General features: G+C 36.1%; 2 protein-coding genes across 2 annotated transcripts in view; one reads left to right on the top strand and one right to left on the bottom strand.

Annotated features, from left to right (window-relative positions):
* rbks (ribokinase) overlaps positions 1-13,940 on the bottom strand; it is a 49,796-nt gene extending 35,856 nt beyond the window's left edge. The window contains exons 1-3 of the mRNA XM_079262558.1: positions 13,883-13,940; positions 11,249-11,310; positions 423-555 (exon numbers count right to left, since the gene is read on the bottom strand). Coding sequence (XP_079118684.1) covers positions 423-555; positions 11,249-11,307 — 192 coding nt within the window. The 5' untranslated portion in view covers positions 11,308-11,310; positions 13,883-13,940. The remainder of the gene's footprint in view (positions 1-422; positions 556-11,248; positions 11,311-13,882) is intronic.
* Positions 13,941-14,147: 207 nt separating this feature from the next.
* babam2 (BRISC and BRCA1 A complex member 2) overlaps positions 14,148-24,769 on the top strand; it is a 113,933-nt gene continuing 103,311 nt past the window's right edge. Inside the window, exons 1-3 of the mRNA XM_079262403.1 lie at positions 14,148-14,253; positions 15,909-16,065; positions 17,758-17,834. Of these exons, the coding sequence (XP_079118529.1) occupies positions 15,929-16,065; positions 17,758-17,834 (214 nt within the window). The 5' untranslated portion in view covers positions 14,148-14,253; positions 15,909-15,928. The remainder of the gene's footprint in view (positions 14,254-15,908; positions 16,066-17,757; positions 17,835-24,769) is intronic.

Here is a 24,769-nt window from a genome sequence, read left to right as displayed (position 1 = left end):
TCGGGCCTCTTTGTTCTGACAGAGGTGGAGCTTTGGTGCTTTAGTGTTCAGGTTGAAAGGCCACGCTGAGCATACTGATTGGAGACTTGGGGTTGTATGGTATGGGAATAGGCTTGTTTGAAGGTGCGCAAGTGTGGGTGGGCGTATGCATGCGCTATGGTATTGATCAAGAGAAAATGAGCCATGGAGAGTTGATGTTGTGAAATGACTGAATTCTAAACTAAACTAAAAGGTTTTTTGAGTTTGTTAACTAGCTGGTGGACTGTAGTAACTGTTAGCGGGTTATTCCTACTGACTAGGACGATCGAAAGGTTGGATAAGTAAAAACAGCCCTTCTTAAGCAGAAACTTGGATACAAGAAACCAAACAGACACTTCAAATCACATTAAAACAGGACAAAATCAGTCACAATGGTGTCATACCTTGCAAATCATAGCGGTTTTGACTCCCAGTCTGGCAGCTTGTATGCACTGGTTGGCCCCTTTTCCACCAAAGCCAATGAAGAACTTGTGGCCATGGATGGTTTCTCCCGCTTTGGGTAGCCTGGGTGCCTGGCTGAAGGGAAAACAGTGGATGTATTTGTGTACAAAACCATATAAAATAATGGATTCCCATGTAAAGGAATGCAACAGTTGGGTTTATGTATTCCCTTGACTTAACTTGACAGTCTCTCTAAAAACTGAACAATATTCAGTGTATTTTGTCCAGCGAGAACGACAGTGGGAAGATTTTGCTTTTTCATATTGAACATGTGAAGGTTTTTCACTGAGAGGTCAACTGTAGAGAAAACTTTTTCCCCATTTTCCACATCAAAACAGACAAAACAGAAAGGTAGAGTTTTACCAAGACATTCATTAAGATAAGCCGATGCAAGCATCTCCAAATGCGCAAATGATGCAATCGCCAACTCTCATTGATGGCTCAACTTGACATTGGCTGGAGCGTTAATGCCTGACTCACCAGGGTTGGTCAACTCCAACCTTCCCTCAAGGCTGGTATGCCACAGGTGGCTGCCCTCAAGAGGAGCGGTTTGTTCCCTTAACCCACCAATGGCAACGCCTGGAGTGGGCAATGAGTAACACAAGGGAGAGACAACAGACAGCCTCATGCTAGATGTCAGAACTCTGTGGTTTGGCTTGGGGCGGTACTGGCCTGAGGCCAGAGGGTTTGCGGGTGGCAAAATGTTGTCATAAACTTGTTTTTCACCCTGTTGATGGCCTTTTTCTATGCTCGTGTGTGAGCGTGTTTGTGGCAGGTGTGCTGTTACAGTAAATTCACTCAATCTCAGGATTTCCAGTAACTGAGCAGCTTGTTGTTGAAAATGCCGTTGTTATTGCACTGCAGTGTGAAGCACTAAAATAGCCAAAGCTATAACAGGATGTGGAGTCAGTGAGGCTGAAGTGTGGCTAAAAGGAAAATAGAACAAAAGTTTGACACATAAGAAATGCACACGTATCTGGGTGACTCTTGGAGAAGAAACAACCTGTATCCAACTTGTAAATTTATTCATATAGTATTGTTTTTGGGGGTTGTTTGTTGTTTCAAACATACCTTTCTCAGTTGTAATTTGTCCTTTTTGTGCAATTTTAAGCAGGCTACATGGAAACAGATGGTTTAAAAACAAAATGACGATAAAACAACACATAACTAATAGCATTTTGCAATATTTCTGCAATATTTCTGTGGAAATATGGCAATTATCAGTTTAGCTTACAGTTAGCTTAGCAAAACAGCTCTTCCCAAAACTGTAAACTGGTACAATAGAACTTTACAAATGGACATCTTTTGTTAATAAATTTATTTTGCACAAAACACCAACCTGTAAAGACCAGGTATATTTGCAAGAATGCTAAGCTAACCACTACAAGAGTGGTTAGTGGGGTTATGCTAAGCTAATTTCTCCTGGAGAAATGATAAAATACGAAATTTCTGACACCAACTGCTCACATGACACCATAAAACATTCACAAATTAGCCTGTGGCTGAAATTTTTATTTATTTTATTATCTTATTATTTACCCTTAATTAAAAATGGTTATTCTAATTATATTATTTATTTACATATTTTATTTTATTTGATACTTTTATGATTTATATTCTATGTTAAAAAATGTTATATATACATATATATATGTATATATATATATATATATATATATATATATATATATATATATATATATACATACATACATATATATATATATATATATATATATATATATATATATATATATACACTTGAGTTTTGAAATTTTTAAAATTTTTAAAATTTTGATTTTAACTTTTAATGCCTCTGTGTCTGTCATTGTATTTAATTTGATTTAAATAAATAATAATTAATAATTAAATTTATTCATTTAAATAAATTAATATAAATAATCTTCATTATTTATATTAAAAATGCTATTATTTATTTACATACTTTGTTCTATGTTAATTTTTTAAATACATATATATATATATATATATATATATATATATATATATATATATATATATATATATATATATATATATATATATATATATATATGTATGTATATGTATATAAAAAAAATTAACATAGAACAAAGTATGTAAATAAATATTCTATGTTTAAAAGTATTAAAAGTATAATTAAAATTTTAAAAATTTCAAAATTCAAGTGTAAAATATTTATATATATATATATATATATATATATATATATATATATATATATATATATATATATATATATATATATATATATATATATATATATTTACAAATCATTTAATTGATATTTTATAATTTATTCTATTCAAACATTTTATATACCAAATTATTTATGGATCTACAATATTTTAAACATTTGATCAAAGTTCACTAGTACTGAACAAACTGTTTCACCTCATAAAAAGAGTAAAATCTGAATAGGTATCAATAATTATAAATGCACATACATGTCTGTTTCCACATGTGTACTATTTCTGACTACTTGAACTGATGGTGCACACACAGCTGCGCACAACAATGACAGAAAAAGAGAAAAAAGCTCACAAATTGTTTTACAATTTTTATTCTTTAAAGAGAAAAAGTAAATTATTACTGGACATAACAATAACAGGAGAGTCGAACGCTCAAAGTATTTGAAGAACATGATTAACTGTAACAGCAGGCAGTCGTCATGGAATCAAACTGAATCACCTCATAATACTTAGAGTGTCTCCAAGCACCCAGAGGGGGTTTATGTACCCCCATTTGAGATAAAGCTGGCTCAGTTTATAGCTAATTTAGGTAAGAATAAGCTGCTAACCAACATCCACCAGTCCTAAATTAAACTTGATATATTTACTTTTCTATACTTCATACCAAACTGTCATAATATAATTTTAACACAATGACTAAACCTTTGGCTTTGAGTCACCTGACGCCAGATAAGTGGCTGCTAAGACAAACAGATTTCCACATTCTTAAAAGAAGCTCGTCATGCCTTATCAAGTCTTGTGAGACACTTGCTTATTGTTGTCTGTGGTGAGTGCGCCAGGCAAACAGGGCAGTTAGGCGCTAAAGTGCAGCCTCGGTGTGTTTTCTCCCACGGAACCAACAGACCAAAGCAGGTGTTCAGTGACGTGAAGTGTTTGCTTTGAGGCTGGCTCTCATTTCCTTCTCCTCTGTCGCTGTTAAGGCGAGCAACACGGGGAAGTAGACGTGGACAAAAACACACTCAAATATTGTTCTCCACTATTTGTGCTATAGCAAGCCTTTCTAGTTTGTAACCTCCAATGTGGAGTGTTTTCCCAGCTTTTACCTGTGTGATGAGGATGAGGAAGCATCATGAATAAGAGGAAAGGCCTTCATCTCATATTATGAGTCAGATAATTGTTTTTGCCAAGTCCACAGACCATTCAGAGGTGACATTTTTTATGCATCTTGCATAATTCTCTGGACAGGCGAAGGGACTTTACAAAGAACAGGCGAAGCGAGCACAACGCACCTTACATGGATGCCTCTTTTGCAAGCAAGATGTGCATATGTGGGTGTTTATTTTGGTCCATGCACCATTTGTTAGAGTGAGAGTGAGATTTGCCATTATACACTTGGTGGTCAGAAGCGGCTATACCGTCAGGTATAACGAGCCACTTATCGTGCTACTACATGTCTGAACTGCCTGCTGCTTACAGAAATATACTCGTTTTATTTATCCATTTTTACATTTATAGATTTTTATCTGGTTGCCAGGCAAATATTTACACAGCTTACAGGATACGGTGCAACATATTTCAACCAAACACAAGATCTTCTTTTAATGGTGGTCTTGAGTTGTAGTTTTCCAGGATTTCTGAACAGATTTTACTGTTTTGTTTGTTTTGGTATACCAGCTGGAGTCATTGTACCTCACCGTTTTCATAGTAATATCTCTTAACTTTGTTTTAAAACCATTTAATCAGGATTTATGAAGCATTAAAACGCACCTGAGAGAAGCGCTGAACCAGTTTTGTGTCTAAAAATGTCAGACAACATAACAAAGAACTAGGATCAGATTGGATCTATAGTAGGGCTGTGACAATATGCTTCTGTCCCAATTCAAATCAATTCTGATTTTTTGGGTGCCGATTTGATTTAAGTTGTGATTCTCACAATTCTTTGATTTTTGTAGATTAAAAACAAACAAACAAACAAACAAAAAAAAAAAAAAAATTTTTCTTGATTTCAATTAAAAAAAAACAACCCAGTAGCCAGACCATCATTCTGCTGCTTTAATGCCCAAGAACACAAGTAAAAAGATCAATAAAAAAATATGAATGACAAAAAAAATTATAATGAATTACTTTTATTCTTTTAAAAAAAAAAAGATTATTTAACAAAAAAATCAATTTTAAAAATTTTGATTCGGTTTCCCTTCCCTAATCTTTAGGGTCTTTTTTTCCCCCCCAGCAGTTCATCACAAACACACATCAGTGGCTCCTGTTTCTTCAGTTGCATCTTTTTTCTTTCTGTCAGCAAGATTACACAGAACTACGGAGCCAAATGTAATAAAAACTCATGGAAAGGTGGAATGCATCCAAGAAGAAGAATGAACACATCGAATGCAGTCGCTGACTCAGAAAAAGTTATACAAAACTGTGAAATAGGGCTTTGGAGGAAGATGTGACTCCTCATATTTAAGATGCATCAAAAACAGATTTAAAAAAACAAACAAACCTGAATCTATTTTCTGACTCTGTTTGAGATCAATTCCAGTGAAATCACTTCTATTTTTTTACTATAAGCTGTTGGGTTTTGCGCAGCATTTAGTGCTTCATAATTGTGGCAGCTTCGGAGAGCAGGTTGAGTGGGACGCGCCTCCACTCGGTGAGCTGCAGCAGCAGGGGGTGCTGTACGGCTTTGTCAACGGGTTAAAAGCCTGAGCAGATCTGCACCTCTACTTTGTGGGCTGCAGATAGTAGAAACAACCTCTCCCTACCTCACAGCCCCACTGTAGATTACCACTAAACCCTACGGAGTGTGTTACATGTGCTTAGGCATAAAGAGAAAGAACCTGTGTGTGTGTGTGTGTGTGTGTGTGTGTGTGTGTGTCTGTGTCTGACAGTCAATTGTACTGCCACCCAAACACTGACTGGATTTCTCACTTCAAAGCCATGCATGTCACTTTGAAGGGCTGCAAATGTGTTTCCCTATCCGTAGTCTGACCCCCATCCAGAAAAATACCCCCCCCCGACCCCACCAGGGCATTTTCCGTAAGCTTATTACAGCCTTAATTGACAACTCCTGCCCTTCAAAGAAGAAATTCACCAGTTGAATTTGTAATGAGCAGCAAAATATACGCTTCGTCTTGAAAACCCCACAAGCAGAGGGCATGTGTTTCTGATGAGAGACGCCGTACCCTTCCTTTCCTCCACAGCCTCTTTATTTACATCTTATGGGACATATAGACTCAACAAACATGTAGCTGGCTGGAGCGCATGTGGAGCTTTGGCATTAAATGTGCTTGTTTCATTGCTCACACAGACAGGTGATAAATTGTTTTCAGCTAACACACTGTGCTGTAACTGATGACTAATGATTTGTGGGAATGGATCTAACTTGGCTCGAAGAATCTCACCACGTATGAGGATGATGCAACCCTGACATTTTCCTGTGCAGCAGTTAGAAACAGATTATCTGCACACTTTCAAGCCTTGAAATTCGACTGGGTTTTACCAATAATACAGTCCTGACTGCATCATCTTAGCTCTGCAGTTTTTTCATTTTGTTTTGGGGATGTTATAACATCAGGACGTGTGATATTTACGCTGCTGTTTTCACCTTTACATGCTCTTATTAAACAAAGGCATTACAACCTGAAGCCGACTTAATGTCACCTGGAAGCTGTTTAAACAAACACAGAAGGTCCCTGCGGCCTTTTCTGGAAAAATACTGAAAAGGCAGCAACGTTGTCTAACTTTAAACCACTTCCTCTTATTCTCATGCTGGCAGAACTGTGCAGATCATTACAGGCCATGATGGAAAACTCCCTTCTGTCTAGATGCCATATTTTCCATAGACGTGCGAATCAAATATAGCCCCTGCAGGAAAAGGATGATTGTTGTGGTGGCAGACAGTAAGAATAAATAAGGGACGCAGATTTTAACAGCGGTGGCAGATGTGATGCTTCAAATACCTCTGTTTTTTTTTTCTCAAAAAGCTGCAAAAAAAGCAGGCTTCTCATTCGTTTACCTCCAAACTGCAGCTGGTTGATTCTGTTAGCTTCATGCTAACAAACCAGAAATCAGCTCAGTCTGAATATGTTGCATCCAGCTTCCTTCTGAAATCTTGGTTTAAGTAAAAGGGCTAAATATCAAGCTAAATATTAGTTGAGAGAATTTCATGAGGACTAACTTCCTGTCTTTAAGACAGTGTTTCTCAGTTCCAGTCCTCAGACCCCCCTGCACTGCATGTTTTATAGGCAACCCTACTTCAACACACCTGAATGAAATAAAGGCTTGTTTAAAGACTGCAGAGAATTTGATGAGGAAGTTCAATAATCTGAGGTGCCTTGGAGGAGGATCATGTCTGAGACAGGCAGGGCGGGGGGAGTCTGAGGACCGGAATTGAGAAACACTGCTTTAGGAGAAACCTGTGCTGCTTAACGGATGATTTTCATAAGTTAAGTTATGCAAGAAGGTTGGAAAGCGTGAATGTCCACTGAAATCGCCGTAGAAAGTTGTCTTTACCTGGAACATGAGAGCAATGCCAGGAAGTTGTTGCATGTTTGTTCCAGTCGAAGAGAAGAATCTTTTTTCAAGAATCACCAGCAACGTTCTGAGCTTTATGAACCATAGAGACCAATAATTATACACTGCTTCGGCCGTTTTGTACCAGACGTTCCTGAAGGGGAACATGACAAATAAGTATTTATCTCCATCACTTTACAGCAATGTTCTGTCCACATGGCGTCCATAGACTGTATATAAAGAGATGGATGGAGCCTCCATGACGTCACCCGTAGGTTTCTGAAGAGCTGAATTGAAGCTCGGTGGGCGGTTCCTACCATCACCATCTTGGCAGGTGTATGCGTGTCGTCTCGCCCGGAAAATACAAATATGGGCAAAGAGGTGGAGCTGAGAGGGGGGCTGTGAGCGTCATGGTGGATGATTGACATCGTGCGAACTCCGAGCTTTCTGTAGCTAAGAGCTAACCGAGCAAAACCGGAGATAACAGGAGATAACAGGAGCTAACCAGCTAACGGAGGTAAGCGGGCTAAAGCTAAGGCATGTTGTTAACCGGCTAAAAACCGTAGTTGTTCTACGTTCTTCTGACTTGAAGCAGGAGATACCTGTCAATCAAAAGGCCACGCCCCTAAATATGCTGAACTTCGAGATTAAATTACTTTTAAACGGGCGAGTTAGAAAAAAATTCACTCCCCCCACAGTTGTCATGAAGGTAAACCTGACCTATTAAACCTAAAATGGATTTCTGTACCAGACTGTAAACATGTTTATTTCGGCCGTGAAGTTGGTCTTTTTAACATGGGAGTCTATGGGGATTTGCTCTGTTTTGCAGCCCCTAGTGGATGAAGGGGGAACTGCAGTTTTATGCACTTCCACATAGGCTTTACTTTTAACCGCCGGTGGTTGCCGCTTGATGGCGTCACATGCCAGCGGATATAAACACACTGAAACTCTGAAAGCACGCTGTGGCTGACAACATCGACTGACTTTTACTGTCTAAAGACATCTCGGAGGAGAGACCGGATGCAAAACGGATGCTGATTTAGCCGCTGTTAAGGGATGTGCCACTTCTAATATCTACCAGTGGTGCTTCTTAAAGAAAAGAAATATGAGAGGAAATTAGCCATTTCCGCTAATTATGAGTAATTTTAGGCCAATATTTTTTTTTATCTCACTAAGTAAATGAACAAATAAACAATAAATACTACGGTCCCTATGCAACTCTTTAATGGAATAAACGGGAATATAACTCTTTTATTAAGCATAACATATTTTTAGTTTTTGCTTCAAACAAGCATGTTTGCTGGTCAACAACCTTCCAACTACCAAATAACCAGAAAACGCCCCTCATGTCCTGAGTTACATCCAGTCAGGGTGTAAATTAGACATAAAAATGTAATCAGCTCTGCTGGAAAAGTTTCTGAACCTTAATTTCCTGTCAATGCTGACTGGTGGAAATACAGTAAAACACAACAGTGTTTTGGGTAACATTTGGTTAGGATGTATATTTTAATTTGTTGTAATAAATAAAAAAATATACTTTATGTTGCTTTATAATACTTCCTCCACCATTGATAGCTCAATTTGTTTCAAAAGAGCCAACTAATGGTATATTCATCTATGTCTCTTGTCATATTCTGAAAATATACATGTACTGTATGTCATACAGCGGTCAGTAAGATTTCATGTGTTTAGTTCCCTTTTTAGGAACAGATCAATTTCTTCTGATTTGTTGTCAAAGATCTGCTTGTTTGTTGCTTCCACATAATCTGGCAACCCTGGATAGTATGTTGGAGATCAGATACAACCATCACATATAAATAATTATTACCTTTAAATAAATAAAAATGCATAAGAAACTAGTGAATACAAGTATCTGAAATAAATATAAATAAATAAACAGATAAATTGAAGTGTTTCTACTGTTTCTGCTGAGTTAACTACTGATCAACTCATCTTTCAGAGCAACAGGAAAGCGATCGATTTTCAGCCCGGCTTTAGATAATTCTCCTGGAGTGATTGTTATTTATCAGCTCTGGCTGCGGTCAGACAGATGGGAACACACACTCCTGTGCAAAGCCTGGTTTTTAGAGTGGCTGCTGAAAAACTGCAAAGTTTTTGTCCACAGAAACATGTTGACTGCTCAGTTAAATCAGCCTGTAAGGCAGCTGGTAGAACACACTGAGTCCCTCAGTCCGACACAAATACCGTGTTTATTAACGGAAACGGTCTGCGGGATGGGATGTAACGTCATCTCTTCGTGTAGAAACTGCAGGAAGGTAGCGGTCGCCTCAGAGGACTGAGAGAAAACAGACTAATACTGATGATGAAGAAAAGACTTGATCACCTCCTCATCATGAGTTTTACAGCCGTGTTTACATAATAAATGAGATTTATTTCCTACAATTAGGATAAAAATGAAATTTTCATTAATTTTATCATTTTGATTGATTTTTTTTCCCCCTTTACCTTATTTATTTATTAAATACCTCTGACCTGCTTTTTGCTTTTATCTGTATGTATGTTGTTTTTATGAATTCCTTTATTTATATTTTATACCTGTTGCTTTTATTTGGCCTTATTGTTTGATATAATAAACTCTGAACGAATGTTGCATACATGTATGGATGAATGTTAGAGAGATTTTAATCTGGTGTGTGTTTTTAAACTCTTTGTTTGACTATGTAAAGTGCTTTGTGAAGTTTTTGTGAAAAGGGCTTTATAAATAAAATATCCTTTGATGTGAGAATATTGCCAAATGCAGCATATCATTTATCTTGTTTTTAGGATTTTGATTATTATTGGCAATGCTTTATATATTTAATATTAATGTTTAGGATAGCTAAATTTAAAGTCAATAATCATTTAATTTCCTGCAGTTTTTTAAGGTAAGAAGCAGTTTTTCCACACAGAGTGCCTTTTCTCAGCAGGTCTGGAGCAGGATAACAGAGCAGGATGATGAGAAACTGTGCATAGTTTCCGTTGTTATGACTGTTTTTTTGGGGGGGATTTTATAATAAAAATTTGGGCATATTTTCTTTAGTTTTTGGACTCAGTACAAAACTTTATTACTTGTTTTTAAAGTGTTAAACGGCGCAGCTCCCTTGTATCTGTTGGAGCTGCTGCACCAGCATGCTCCAGTCTGGGTTTGGAGGTCTTCTGTCCGGTTCTTTATGAAGGTTCCTTCTTTCAGGCTCAAATCAAAGCTTTTTCATTTGCTGCTGGGAAGCTGTGGAACAGTTTGCTGCCCAGTCTGTTTCTGGTTTTCAGTCCGCTCAAGACCCCATTCTTCACATTGAATTCTGGATATACTTGAACTTGACCTTATTTTTTATTACATTTATGTTCTTGCTTTTTTCCAGTCTTTTGTAATTTGTTGTTATTAATGCCGTTGTTTTTTATTGTGTTGTTTTGTTGTTCAGTATTTTGACAACTGGGGCTGGAAGAAATGTAAGAGGTGCGAGGGGTTACGCTGCTGCTACAGCAGGTATAAAATGTTATTTTAAAGCTAAAAACATTCATTTAGTGATTTTAATCTGCACATCTGTACATTAATATTTATAACAAAGCCATATTTATTCATGCTATAGGCATATATATTTACTAAGTAAACATGTTTTTTATTTATTTATTGACTAAAATAGCTGCTATACTCTACAAATACAACATTAAATCATCTTAGGACCACTGATCTTACCTATATCTTCTGTTTGGTTAACAACTCCTATAGGTTACAGCCTTCACCACAAAACCTTTTCATCCATAACACACATATTATCATATATATGTTTACTGTTTACTCTGGTTTTAACATGTAAACATCTAATAAATCCATCTGCATTATGCAGGATCTTCATACAAACTGCTTTATGTTGATATAAAACATTTCTTAATAAGAATTTGCCCAACATGTTCTTCCTGCTGAGTCCACCTGAGGAAGCAGAGCGTCTTCCTGAGCCCAGATTTAGCTGAAAGCTTCCCACTGAGACTCTTAATAATAAATATATCATGGTCATTTCAGACAATGAACAAAGTGACTTTTTTTTTTTTAATGTGTGTGAAATACTCACCTCACCAAGTCGGTCATGCAGGATCCAACCACCACGACATCAAAAGCCTCCTCGCTCATGATCTGACGATCAAGACACATATTTGTATTATTTCCTCTCCTATATTTGAGAGGCTTTATGTGTACGCTTCAGGTTGTCTCAACATGTTTTGTGCAGTGGAACATATTCAGAAATGAGGCCATAGTATAAAGCACAGCAGGGGCATTTCAGGGTAAATATGTAAACTAGTTTCTCAAAAGCCTCCAAACAAAAAAACCACTCGGGTTTTATTTATCTCCCACTTTAACGTGAGCTTGACTGAAACAAGTAAGAAGGTAAAAATAGAGCAAATCACAGGCTGAGCTGTACAAATTCCAATCATAACCAGGGGTAGGTGGGGGGCATTTCAATGCTACACCACGTGAATGCACCACAGCCCATCGAAGGCTTTAATTAATTCAATCCCCTGCTTGTATCAGAGCTAATGCTAGCGTGTTAATCTCCTCAAATCTCTTCCTAGGCAGTGGAAGACTTGGAAAGCTTGGCCGCTGGCTGTGGGATGGCTCAACCCCCCACCCTCCCCCTCCACATCATGCAGGATATTGTTTTCCCTCTGCAGGCAAGATAAGTCAACCCAGAATCCTCCTGACTTCATCTGCAGGAGAATATTATGAGACCTGAACTCTTGACTGACCTTTTCATTCCTCCCTCACTTCTTGAAATTGAGCTGAAGTAACTAATCAGCCTCAGCTATAAGTCCGTGCATGTACGCTTTGGTGTAGAAAGTGTTACATGTCCTAAATGAGCTTTACCACACATATATATCTGCACTCTGACATGACAAGGTGATGCATTTAAATAGATTAATCTAAATGCAAATCAAGGTTGCTCACAGAGGGTCAAACACTTTAAAGAAAATGTTTCTGGACCCATTTCTGGATTTTTTAAAAGATGTTTTCTCCATGCCTAATCATGGAGTCAGGACTTAATGGGATGGTGCCCGTTATTACCATTACAGGGCCATTTATGAATAAAAAAATTATTGTAATCACAACGACAATTTTTAAATTGAGCTTTTAACCCTTAAAACACACAAAGTGTTTATTAAATGCTTTTTTTGGTCATGTTGTTCAATGCTTTCGGTTTAGAGGAAGCTAAACTGCAGCTCTGTGTGGAAATATTCCTCTTATCTTTCAAAATAAATAAATACAAAATCCAACCAGTATTGTTTGGATGATCTTACAGTTGATTCAGATTCAGCCCTGCGAAGGCGGACTTTCCCAGTCACGAATCAGCCAACCTGCCCACATGCAGGAGCTTAACTGATAAAGCTGCATGCATCTACTAGTTTCTACCACTTAGGGTTGGTTTTATTATGTTAGTTGAACACATTTGACACGTCAATGCATACGGTCATTTCTGAAATATTTTATTCTTTCATGGGATATGAACAAATAACTTAATAAATATGCCTCTTTATACTTTTTGGAGAACATAAAGCGTTTATGCAGTGTTGCCTATCCATTTAATTTGCTCTTATTTACACAAGACTTCAAAAGGATTTTAAAATTATACAAAAAAAAGAAAATGTTAATTTTTTATTTAGACTAAATTGAGAAATCTGTGTTTTTTTTTTGTGTAGAAACCATCAAATGAGGCAAAAATAATCTGTTATGTAAGAATCTGCTATCACCTAAATGTCAGAAGTTGCCAGATGTTTGCTCCAGTGTGTTTGTTATCTTCAAGTTGTTTATATTTATTGAATTTACATGTGTATATTATAGGACTGTGATGAGATGCTTTTGTCCCAAATCAATTCCGAATTTTTGGGGGGCTGATTAGATTTAAATGGCAATTCACACAATTCTCCAACATTGCTGATTTTTGCAGATTAAAAACAAAAAAAATATACACAACTTTTTTTTTTTTTTTTTTTGTTCATCAATTTTCTTAATTTCAATGAGGAAAAAACAACACATTAGCCAGATCATCATTCTGCTGCTATAATGCCCTAGAAAACAAGTAAAAAGACCAATAAAACAATAAAAATGACATAAATTTTATCGTGGATTAATCTTATTTATTTGAAAAAAAATTTAACAAAAAAAAAAAAAAAAAAAAAAAAAAAAAAAATATATATATATATATATATATATATATATATATATATATATATATATATATATATATATGATTTTTTTTTTTTTTTTTTTTTTTAATTGTGAAGAAAAAATCCAGATTTTTGATTCAATATTCCCACCCCTAGTATATAATGTGGTGTTTGTTTTTTTTAACGTTGTGTATAAAATGTATTTTCTTTAATGATTCTGGAAAAAATGTGTGGTTAAATTAACTTTTTATTGTTTTATGGCCCATTAATAGAAATTACAACTGGAGTCAATAGTTGTTTTTACATTCTATTGTAGATAAGTAGAATGAACTTGTAAAGTGATGTGTATAAATAAAATTTATTACATAATAATTTACCCTGAAGTTTGTACACAAGCAGAACAATGCTCTTCTTCTGGCTACAGTATTTTAGAGTAAACAGCTCCTTAATTCAAAGGAACATACTCCATCATCATTACACGAAGGCTAACTTTAAATAAAATATGTTGAGGCAAAGATTCTCAGTAAAAGACGACCCAAATTTACCTTAAACTCAAATTTGTTCTTGCAGAATAGACAGCTCTAAAACCCACAGCCCAGTGACGGTCAAAGTGCAGGAAGACTCCTGTGTAACATGCCAGATCAATTATTTACACTAAATCTGCTTGTATCTGCTAAATTTAGTGTCATATAGCTTGTTTACAGATGTATGAAATCAGATATGTTTTTAGAGCAATAAACTTATCAAATATTTAAATTTTGAAGCGGAAACGACTCCCTCTAGCAACAGGCATAATTAAAGACAGCTAAACGCGGGGTGAATATGAGGACCCAAACAACACGCACCGGAAAGTTTGAGAGCATGAAGTAAACATTGGACTTTTAAGCTAAAATATACCGATTTCCATCTATTTAAGGTACTGTAACATGCACCGCATGGTTTATTTTAATAGACAGGTTATGGATAAGTCGTGTCTGGAGTGTGCTAATTGTTATTTTTTGTCTAAATTATTTCACTAGTCGGTGCTAAGCTAACGATAGCTAACGACAGCAGCTCGTTAGAATTAAATATAATAATGAGAAAACTACAGCAGCACTCACATTATGCTTTTAATGCAAAACAGGCTGCCTTAAGGTTTGTTTTGATAAGAAACAGCTTTATTTAGATGTGAAAATCCTTCGTTTTTATCTTAACTATAAACTACAGTCAGATTTTTTATGTTTAATATGTTAGTTTTCATTTCTTACTAGTAAAAAAGCATCGATACTATGAAGCGTTTGCAGGAATAACCCCCCCCCCCTTTTTTTTTTTTTTAACCTAACTATAAACTACAGTCATGTATGGGATGTTTAATATGTTCGTTTGCATTTCTGACTGGTTAAAAGCATCATTACTATGAAGTGTTTGAGCAGAAAACTAGTATTCAGTAACAATGAAATGAATCTGAGATGCAAATATTTGCATGACATCAGGAAATGACAGCTGGAAAAACTAGTGCGTGAAGCACTTCATGTCCTTTGAATCATATCTTTGATTAAAGTGTGTGTTTTGTCTTTTTAATAATAGTAATAATAATAATGATGATGATAATTTTTAGATTAGATTCAACTTTATTGTCATTACACATGTACAAGTACAATGCAACGAAACACAGTTGGCATCTAACCAGAGTGCAATAAGCAACAAGTGCTAAGTATATATTATCTGCAGTAAGTACAAGTATTTTACAGCTGTGTCATAAAGTGGTTGTCCCAGTATACTGATTTAAATACTATGAGCATTAAATACAGATGGGTATGGGCTTTAACTATACATCCTGTGTTGGCAGAGGCTATTAACATAATTACAGATGGTATGTACAGGTACATACATACGATCTGTAATTATGTTAATTACGGATAATAATAATAATAATAATAATAATAATAATAATAATAATAATATATTAATATCAAGGCAAGGCAAGTTTATTTGTATAGCACCTTTCATGTACAAGACAATTCAAAGTGCTTTACATGAAACATTAAAAGCGTTACAGAAAAAAAAGCATAGAAGAAAATACAAATAACAAAATCATAATAAAATAAATTATATTAAAATAATTAAAAGCAGAATTAAGTAAAAGTTACTGTGCAGATGTCATGCATAGGCGCATGAGAAAAGAAATGTTTTTAACCTGGATTTAAAAGTTTCTACATTTGGTGAAAGTTTTATTTCCACTGGCAGATTATTCCAGTTGTTTGCAGCATAACAGCTAAATACCGCTTCTCTATGTTTAGTCTGGACTCTGGTCTGGACTAGTTGACCCGAGTCTTTGGATCGAAGAGCTCTGCTTGGTTTATATTCTCTGAACATATCACAGATGTATTCTGGTCCTAAACCATTCTGGGATTTGTAAACAATCAGCAGGGTTGTGAAATCTATCCTGTGATTGACTGGAAACCAGTGTAAAGATTTTAAAACTAGTGTGATGTGTACAGACCTCTTAGTCCTAGTTAAAACTCGAGCTCTATTAATGATAATAATAATGATGATAATAATTTTCATGGACTGTTGCTGTTTTTTCCTTAGACTTCTCCAGAGTGGGAACAATGAACAACATGTCACCTGAGGTTGCGCTGCACCGGATCTCACCTGAGCTGCGGCCTTTGCTCTGCAGCGTGGTGAGAAATGGCCGAGTGGGGCTGGACTCCACCAACTGCCTCCGGGTCACAGACCTAAAAACTGGGTGAGGCAAAGCTCTGAACCACAGGTTTATGATACGAAACAAACAAGCCACTAAATCCTTTTTAAACAATCCCAGGATTCTTCATTGACGAATGACAGATGAAGGACGTCTCACTTTGATGTGTGTGTCTGCGTGAAGACTGATTCAAGAGCTAATTTCACATTTCTGCAGAAATATGTCTCAGAATAATCCTCCTGGATATTATCATACCTACAAGTGTTAATAAAATATGCAAATTTATAGTCCTCTTTCACTGAAAGCTTCTGATATAAGATGTGTTCTCTTCATTGAAACAAATCTAAATGTTGTGTTAGACTAATATGACTGCTATAGTTACAAAAGTACTGCCGGGTCCGACAACAGTGGGACTATAGTTACTTGTTTTACCACCTTTCACTTTGGTCATGCACATTCATTGTGGCTTTGTTTTAATAAGTTTGTGCAACATCATATTTATTTCCAGCCAGTGTTGTTTTAGCTTTTTTACACAAATTAAACACAACTAAACCTTGTATCATGTTGGAATTTTATTGTACTGTTAGAAAAGGGAACAATTTAAGAGAAAAATATAATTTTCCACATTTATTTTGCTGCCTAACCCTGGACCGTACCGATCAGTTCATAATTTAGATCATAATGCTGGTGTCGCAGGTTTGTGCAAAAGGCTGCAGACATGATGGGTGCAGCATAAACAGCATTGTGGTTTGACTTAAACAAAACAGGATGATAGTTAAAGATTTCTGTTGTGGAAAGTTTTCTGAGGCTTTTTAGTGGAAATGAAATAGATTGATTGATAAGTATAAATGAATTACTTACCTTCCAGTTGAAAGATGATCCAGTTAGTGTCTACTACTTGTAGTTAAACAGAATGAAAATGAAAAATATAACTTTTCTACTATTTTTTTCTAGGATATTTGCGTTGGAACAAATCATAACAGCCATATTATGTAATAATTTAAGTCTTTAACACAAATCAGAAACCATCTCTGAACTGATCAGTGTTTCACAATTAAATTTCACAATTGAGAATAGTGTGATTTTACTTCTAATTTTTAGTGACTTTAAAAAAAAAAAAAAAAATGTTGCATCAGATTATTCTGTTCTTATAGACAGCCTGATCACCGTTTTACACCTTTTTTCTCGTGGCCTCCTCATTCACATTTAACAGCTATGTAGAGGAGCTTTAGACACATTTAATAAAGCAATTTAATCTAAGATAACTGTTATTAAAACTAGTTGAAATATAGATTAAACTACTGAAGTCTTTCAGACCTTATCTGCACCTTCACTGTGTTGGTTTGAAGAAAAGTGAGGATGATGTGTGCTTTCATTTTAGCCATTTTAATCTTCAAGCCTCTCAAACTTGTCCTCAGTAATGGTCGTTTATCCACGAGTGTGTAATCTCCGACTTCTGTAGCTCATGGATTGCCATTATTTTAAATTTAGAGATGAAAATAGAGTTATAATTGATTTATGAAGTCCTCATTATAAAGGTGGGAACTCTTTCTACAAATTAGTTTTAAAAAACTAACTTATATGTCCAAATATTTATTTCCATTTTTTCTATTGGAACAAGCAGACTATGGAAAAATAAAGAGCAGTTTTAGAGTCAGTCTCTAATTAAAAAGAATGACTGAATTGAGGTTATTAATTGTTCACTTCATCTGCTGATGTTTGATGTTTTGTGTTCAGATGTACATCTCTGACTCCGGCTCCGTGCTGCGATCGCTTCAAACTTCACATCCCGTATGCTGGAGAAACCCTGAAATGTAAGCAAACCAGTTTCACGCCTGTTTTCATGCAAGTGTTTCTGTAGACTCTGGAATTCAGCTGAAATGTCGTTTTACTGGTAGAAACGTTTTCCCATCTTCAGTCTCAAAGTGGGAACAGCAGCAGCTAAGATGCTGAAATCAGGCATGTCTGTTCATCTGTATGTCGGACCATGTTTTCAGATTAATTAGCAGGAAATGCAAATGAAGGTGGAACAGTATGAAGTCTAATCGTGCTTATTGCACTGCGTGGTGTGTTTTAATTCCAGCTCTTCCATCCATTTGTCAGCTCTTTGTGTTCTACACTTTGCTGGTTTCCAGCTGCTCTCAGGTTAATTGAATTATTGTGTGAAGTATCGGTTCTGCAGCATGAGAGGAAAAACAAAAAGGATGCAGTTTGTCAACTCATTTCATTTCAGTTGTTTCATTTCATAGAAACAAATTTCTGTGATGTTTCTTTTTTTATTTACTGTCATTTTAAAAAAAAAAAAATTAAATGAGTCTTTTTTTGCTTTCCCTTGTCGATTGGCAGCAAGTTAAAGCAGCTCTGGTTGGTTTTCCTGTTTTTTGAATTTTTTTCTTTTCTTTTCTTTTTTGCTTTTTCAATACGACACGGTGAAAAGCTTCGTTGTAGTCGCTCCATATTTGCACTTTCTTTCGACCGCCTCTGCCTGTCAAGACGCTACGTTGCTAAAGGAACATGTGCTCAAGAAATCAGCAGCACAACACAACAGTGAAGCTCGTTCCATCCTCCACGAGAAGCCAGAACTTTCTTCTTCTTCTCGAGGCTCCGAGAAGAAAATTACGTCATTTTGTTCTCGCGGACGTGTTTGAAGACAGTTCTCAACACATCGAGCCGCAGAACTTTTTTCTTGCGGGGTTCCGAGAAGTATCGTGTGATTGGTTAGACATTTGAGGTGGGCGTGGTTAACACAGAGAAGGCATGAAGCGGAGTTGCTGCTTTTTAAGATATATATATATATATATATATATATATATATATATATATAATGTGATAAAAATTTTTATTTTATATTTTATCTTATTAGAAAAGAGGAAAGATCGTCTCTATCAACTTTCAAGATTAACTTAGCCTGTTTTTCTATTTTATTTAATTACTTATTACTGAAAAACAATCTGCATGCTGCTGGAATTAATACATTTCTTTAAAGTTTTTATTTTTTTGTTTTTAGTAGAACATTTAAGTACCTTTTAATAAATAGTGTTTTATTACATTTAAGGTACAAATATTTTTTTAAATAAACTTTTTACTTTGCATCTAACTTGAATAATTGCATATTTTTTATTTTTTTAATTTATTTTTTATAAACAATCTATAAATCTTCAAAAGCAATTTTTAATTGTGTTTATTTAAGGAATATAAACTATTATCATTTATGAGCTTATCTAACAGCATCTTTCTCTTTTTAATTTACTTTTTTGTTTAAGGGACAAACAATTTTCATGTGAAGTTAATAAATGGAATCTTTTTCTGCTTCAACCTTTTAAAATCTGCATGTTTCTATTTCTTACCATTATTAAAAGCAAGCAGATCAACTTTAAAAGTCAAAGTTTATGCTGATTTTTATTTCTGTTGATAGAAAATACACACTTCTAACATGCACAACTATAAACAATGTTTTTATTTAATTCAGTTTTTTTATTTTGTTAAAATCACACAATAAATTTATTAAACAATCTTTTGATTTTTAGCTTTTTATTCAGAACAATCTAAATAAATGTTATCACTGTAATATTTGGAAATAATGCTGTGATAGTCCAGCACCCACACGAGTCTTTTAATACGGGAATAAAAAGACTGGTTTGCTCATTTTAGCAAAATGATACCAGTAAACTTAATGTTTGTGCCATTGAACATTTGCTGGAAGGGTCTTGTGCTTCTTAATTAACTCCCCACATCAGAGACTTTCCTCTCTGAATGCGCTTCCTCAGGTATGCAGCGGAGAGTATTGCTCAGTGTAATGATCATCATCAATAAACCTGATCTCATTTAGCTCAGTGGAATTATGGTGACTCACAGGATGTCAGATCTCCGTTTATACACGTCATGAAAATGATACATCAGTTCCTATCAATCTGTTGCTGTTGCAATATTTCAGCACCATTTACGTTCCAAGTAGAGGTTTTTATGAAACAGTGTATTAATGACGCTTCTGTTTGACTGGAACTTAAAAAAACAGGCCAAGTGTGAAACTTTTAGAAAGCTTCATGAATAAAATGTTATTAAGTTGTTATGATGCTGTTTAGAAAATGAAATGATAGTGGTGGACTTTTTAACAACCTCTGCAGCTTAGATCTAGTAAAGAACCAGTATGCGATAGCCATCAGGAGTTCTGCCAAGTCTGGTGGAGCAGGTTTAATGACTTCTTGGCAAGCCCTTTAAACCCACCTATGTCTGCTGTCTCAGATAATCAGGACCGTCATCTCTTTGTGTATTAAGTCTGGTGCAAGTGTGGCCCCGCTTTGGGAAGAACCCTGTGTAATAAAGAGGAAATAGGTTTTGCTTAAATTGCACAAAATCTTGCCCAGGCAGTAATGGTTGTGACCCACAACAGGAAGTTGTGGCTTAACTTGAAAAATGTATGAGGCTCCTAAAAACATTGTTTTGCACTTGCAGTCAAATCAGATTAATGTGGCATTAAACCAGTAAAAAGACTGGTTAAAATGTTGCGCTTTTCTCTATTCACTGTTGATGTGAAGACTCAGATATGCAGAAAGACGTTTTGTTATATATGTATTCATAGTGCAGAGAAAAGTTGTCATGCTTCATTTAAGAAAATTCCAGGTGCTTTTGGAAAATATAGGAAGACTGTTATATTGAGGCAACGTTTGGAAACAGCTAATGTTTCACTATTTTAAAAGTTTTTTTTTTGTTTTTTTTTTAAAATGGAAAACAGACGTCATGGAAGATAAAAACAGCTGTGGTGGACATCCAGAACAATAGAAGTAGACAGATGCTGTTTAGTCACATGACTTTGCCCACTCAGACCAGAGAGGGCTTGTGAGTCACATCATTTTGACTCACAAAGTTGATTCCCTTCTCTTTGATGTGCACGAAGTCTTCTAATGGAAGTTCTTTCAATCTTTCTTTTATTTTCTTTTGTAGAAAGAAGCCTTGCCACCATCTGGTTAAGGTCTGGACTCTTAGAAAAATATCTCCTAAAGACACATCCCTTTGTTTAAAGCTTTTCTAAAGAGCAGTTTCTAAGATCATTGACCTCCAGTAAGCTTCACCATCCTGAGATTTTTCTGCTGGATACCTTCATAAATACCTTATATCCTTTGGCAAGCACAAAGAATACAGCAATACTTCCATTTTGTTCAGTTTTATCTATTATCTATTTATCGGTTGTGTTATACAGTCAGATGTACCCTTACCTGGTAGGTGGGTTATAAGGCAGAGGATCATACATGTGTTGGCTACGTAGTAGCATAGCAGGACACCTTGCTTGAATTGTAACAAAGAAGCAGAAAGAGAATGATGGACATCAAGCAGATTGTTTGTTCTTCTTTGGATGCTTTAAACAACTAAAATCACACTGTTTATTTAAACATCAACCTGTTCCTGGTTTGTTCTCATTGCCAAGTTGAACACGAAGTGACGACTGATTTTGACCATTAAATGAATTGCAGTGTGTGAAGCTCCAACCTTTATGGTTGGATCAGTGAGAAAGGGACCCCAACTGCTGGTACCCAGATAAATAGGCTGGCTTGGTTACCATGAAGAAAAGGCTGTCTTAGGGCACATTCACATAAGCCTTTTTGATTCGAATCGGAGTCCGTTTGCCCGAAAGGTCCGCTTCGTTTGGGGGAAATGTGAACGCACCAAACAAATTCTGATTCAAACCAAAGAAGCAGACTCGGTCCACCTACAAACGCAGGTCCCGGTCCATTTCAAGTGGACCAAATACAGAAAGCGCACCACAAAAAGAGTCCTTTCCTGCGTTTGGCGTAGCATTGCATTGTGGGTAAATTCATAGCAACAGTATTAAGGGTCCTCTGCCTCGTCTGGTGTTCATACTGCGTCCTTTGTTGCAGTGTATTTCTGCAGGATACTTGCATAAGACACAATAAAAACCCAAAACAGCCATAGTTTCATCTCCATGTTTAACTGGCAGGTGGATGAAACAGAGTTTTCTTCTTCACGCTGGTCTTGTCCTCTTTTGCTAAATACTAGTGCAGCGCCACCTTTGGTGGGCTATTCTAATGGTTTGACGTGTTTGATCGAAGTTCTGCATGAATGAAATCTTGGTCCGCATGGATACACCCCCCTACAACTAAGCCGAGTCCCCAATCGGACGGAATGTAGTGGACTCTCCTAATGTGAATGCACCCTAAAAGCCCTTTTTAAGGTAGGGAAACTAGGAGAAAAGGCTGAAACATGTCTGAATCTTCTCCAGAGCCTTGACCCCATTATTACTGAAGCAGCTTTGGATCATCTGGATGGAAAACAAAACGAATGGCAGCCAATATCCAAAGAAGAGAGAGCTTTGAAAAGCCTATCAGGAAGCCTAGAAACCATTTCCTGGAAATTTCTTAAAGAAATTACAAGAATGCTTATTTGAGAGGGTTCAGACTGTTGAATAAAGCTGCTCAAACCAAATATTTGCTTTTAAGCGCATTAGAATTGCACAAACTGTGTTGCTTTTTCCCTGTATTTCCATTTATATTAGCACAGTTTAATAAGACGGCAACCCTTCCTATCAAGAAGAAATAAAAGATACCTTAAGGCTTTTAAACAGGACTGCATATGTGTTGCATTTGGAGCATGAAGCCCTATTTAACCTGTTGTACTCAGAGAAACATTTTCAATTAACATAGACAGGACAGCAGCAACCAGACAAAAACAAAACCCAAATGTAGCTGGCATTCCAGTGCGGCACACCAAATTGCTGTAGCTGTTTCTGTTTTCCTGTGCTTTGGCCTGAGGAAACAGGTTTTTTAAATGAAGGATGCAAAGCTGCAGGTTGGTCTGTGAACCTGATGCAGTCCGCACAGTGCCGAGCTAGTTTAACGTGAAGAAACCTCTGTATGCTTCTCCACTATGGCAGCAGACAGCAGTTCTGGCCTTTGTTGTGTCCGTGAGACCTTTTGCAGAGAAAAAACGGACTTTGAGAAAGCATGTAGTGCAGCAGGGAGACTGTTTTTCAGAGAGTGCCGCGTCAGGATGTTTGAACGAAGCAGCTTATAAAAGCCTCTGCTATAACCTGTAAAGTTTGCACTTCTAAGACCTCAATTTCCCTCTGGAACCATGCCAGAAGTTTCTGAGAGGCCTCCAGTGGTTTTTTAACAGACTTACAACACATCCTCCTGTTTCCTCGTTTGACTCTTCTCCACTGGAAAATACTTCCATATGTGTACGTTTGTCTGGCTGTTTCTGGAACAACAAAAAGCAGAACAGAACAGTCTTGCAGCACACAAATAGAATTGTGTAACGTGTTGTCAGGACATTGTGAACCAGGCTGAGCAGCATGTTGTGTGATCATGTACTTGCCTGAGTGAGACACTTCTCCAGTTTTTTTTTGTCATATTTACAAACACAATGCAGCTGAACTAATGACATGAACATATGTAATTGTTAATAACCAGACTGTGTAAACTTTTAGTATAAAGTCTGGGAGAAGTGATCTGTTGGGTTATATGTTAGCAGATCCACTTGATGACACTGGATTGAGTGTTGCGCAACAACTCTGAGGAATTTGACGGTGTTTGTCATGTCATCAGACTTTACCTGCGTCTGTTGCATCTCACTGCATCAACTAAACTTCAAATCATGAACCTGAATTGTTTCGTACACATATTGATACATTTATTTAAAAACATTTTGGTTAATACCTGCTTGACATTAAGTTCTAATGTTTGAATCATTATACTCCCTCCGCCGTGCTTTACAGTTTAAAAGCAGGTTTTAGTGTAGGTACATGATGCACTTTTATTATGCCAAATGTTTGTTTCTTATTTTTTACCCCAAATATTTAATCTTTTATTTATTTTCCTAAGTGACGAGGCCCTTAACCATGGCTAATTTGGCATTCATCTTGCATCCTTTACTGTGATCTCTCTTCAGCCAGTGAATTATCTTCTCTCTTGTCTTATCTCTTACTCTGTTCCTTTCTCTATTTCTTCCATTCATTTTTCAGTTTCTTGACTGAATTAGCAACGATGAGCGTTTAAAACACAAAGTTCTGTGAAGTGCAATGGTTTGGTCTCAAAAAATATGACGTTGCCATGAAGTCAGAACCAGAGTTTTGATGTTGGACGGTTATTTAGATCTACTTTAACCGAACGTTTACCAGAAGCGTTGCAGGATATCGTATGTTAAATCGAGACATGTTACTTTATTTAAACTGCTTTTATCCTGTGTTTCCTGCCTTAGTTCCCTTTTCAGTGGAAAAAAAACATTTGAACATCATCTTTTAAAGTGAAAGGTATAATTGTCTTTTAGGTCTGCTTCATCGTTATTTTTTATTAATTTAATTTAATTTAATTTAATTTTATTTTGAAATAAAGGATCCAGCTTAAGGACTCGGTGTCTTCAAACATTATTTTTTTCTTTCAAAGCAGAGGTAGAAAGGGATTTAACAGCTTGCAGATTGGTGGCAGATGAATTGAAATTATGATGAAATTAATTTGTTGCTGATTATTTTTCTGTTATTTATTGTGCTTTTTTAGAAGGCAAACATTGTTCACATAGCTGACATTTTATTTCTGCTTTTATTTCTTTTTTAACGTTATTTATCTTCCTCATATACACAGCGTCTGGACCAATCACCATGCTGTCATGTTGTAGATGTTTGGAAATCTCCTGCTCTGAAATAGGAGCCTTAAAAATACCCTTTAAAAGCAGCTCTTTAGCTACAATCAGGTGCAGGTCCTTCGGTGCAGACACAAAAAGGGAGAATTTCCTGCTATTG

Source organism: Telmatherina bonti (genome assembly GCF_933228915.1).
Source record: "Telmatherina bonti genome assembly, chromosome: 22".
NCBI classification, from domain to species: Eukaryota; Metazoa; Chordata; class Actinopteri; order Atheriniformes; family Telmatherinidae; genus Telmatherina; species Telmatherina bonti.
The sequence above is the reverse complement of the archived record's forward strand: the minus strand, read 5'-3'. Positions and strand labels throughout refer to the sequence as shown.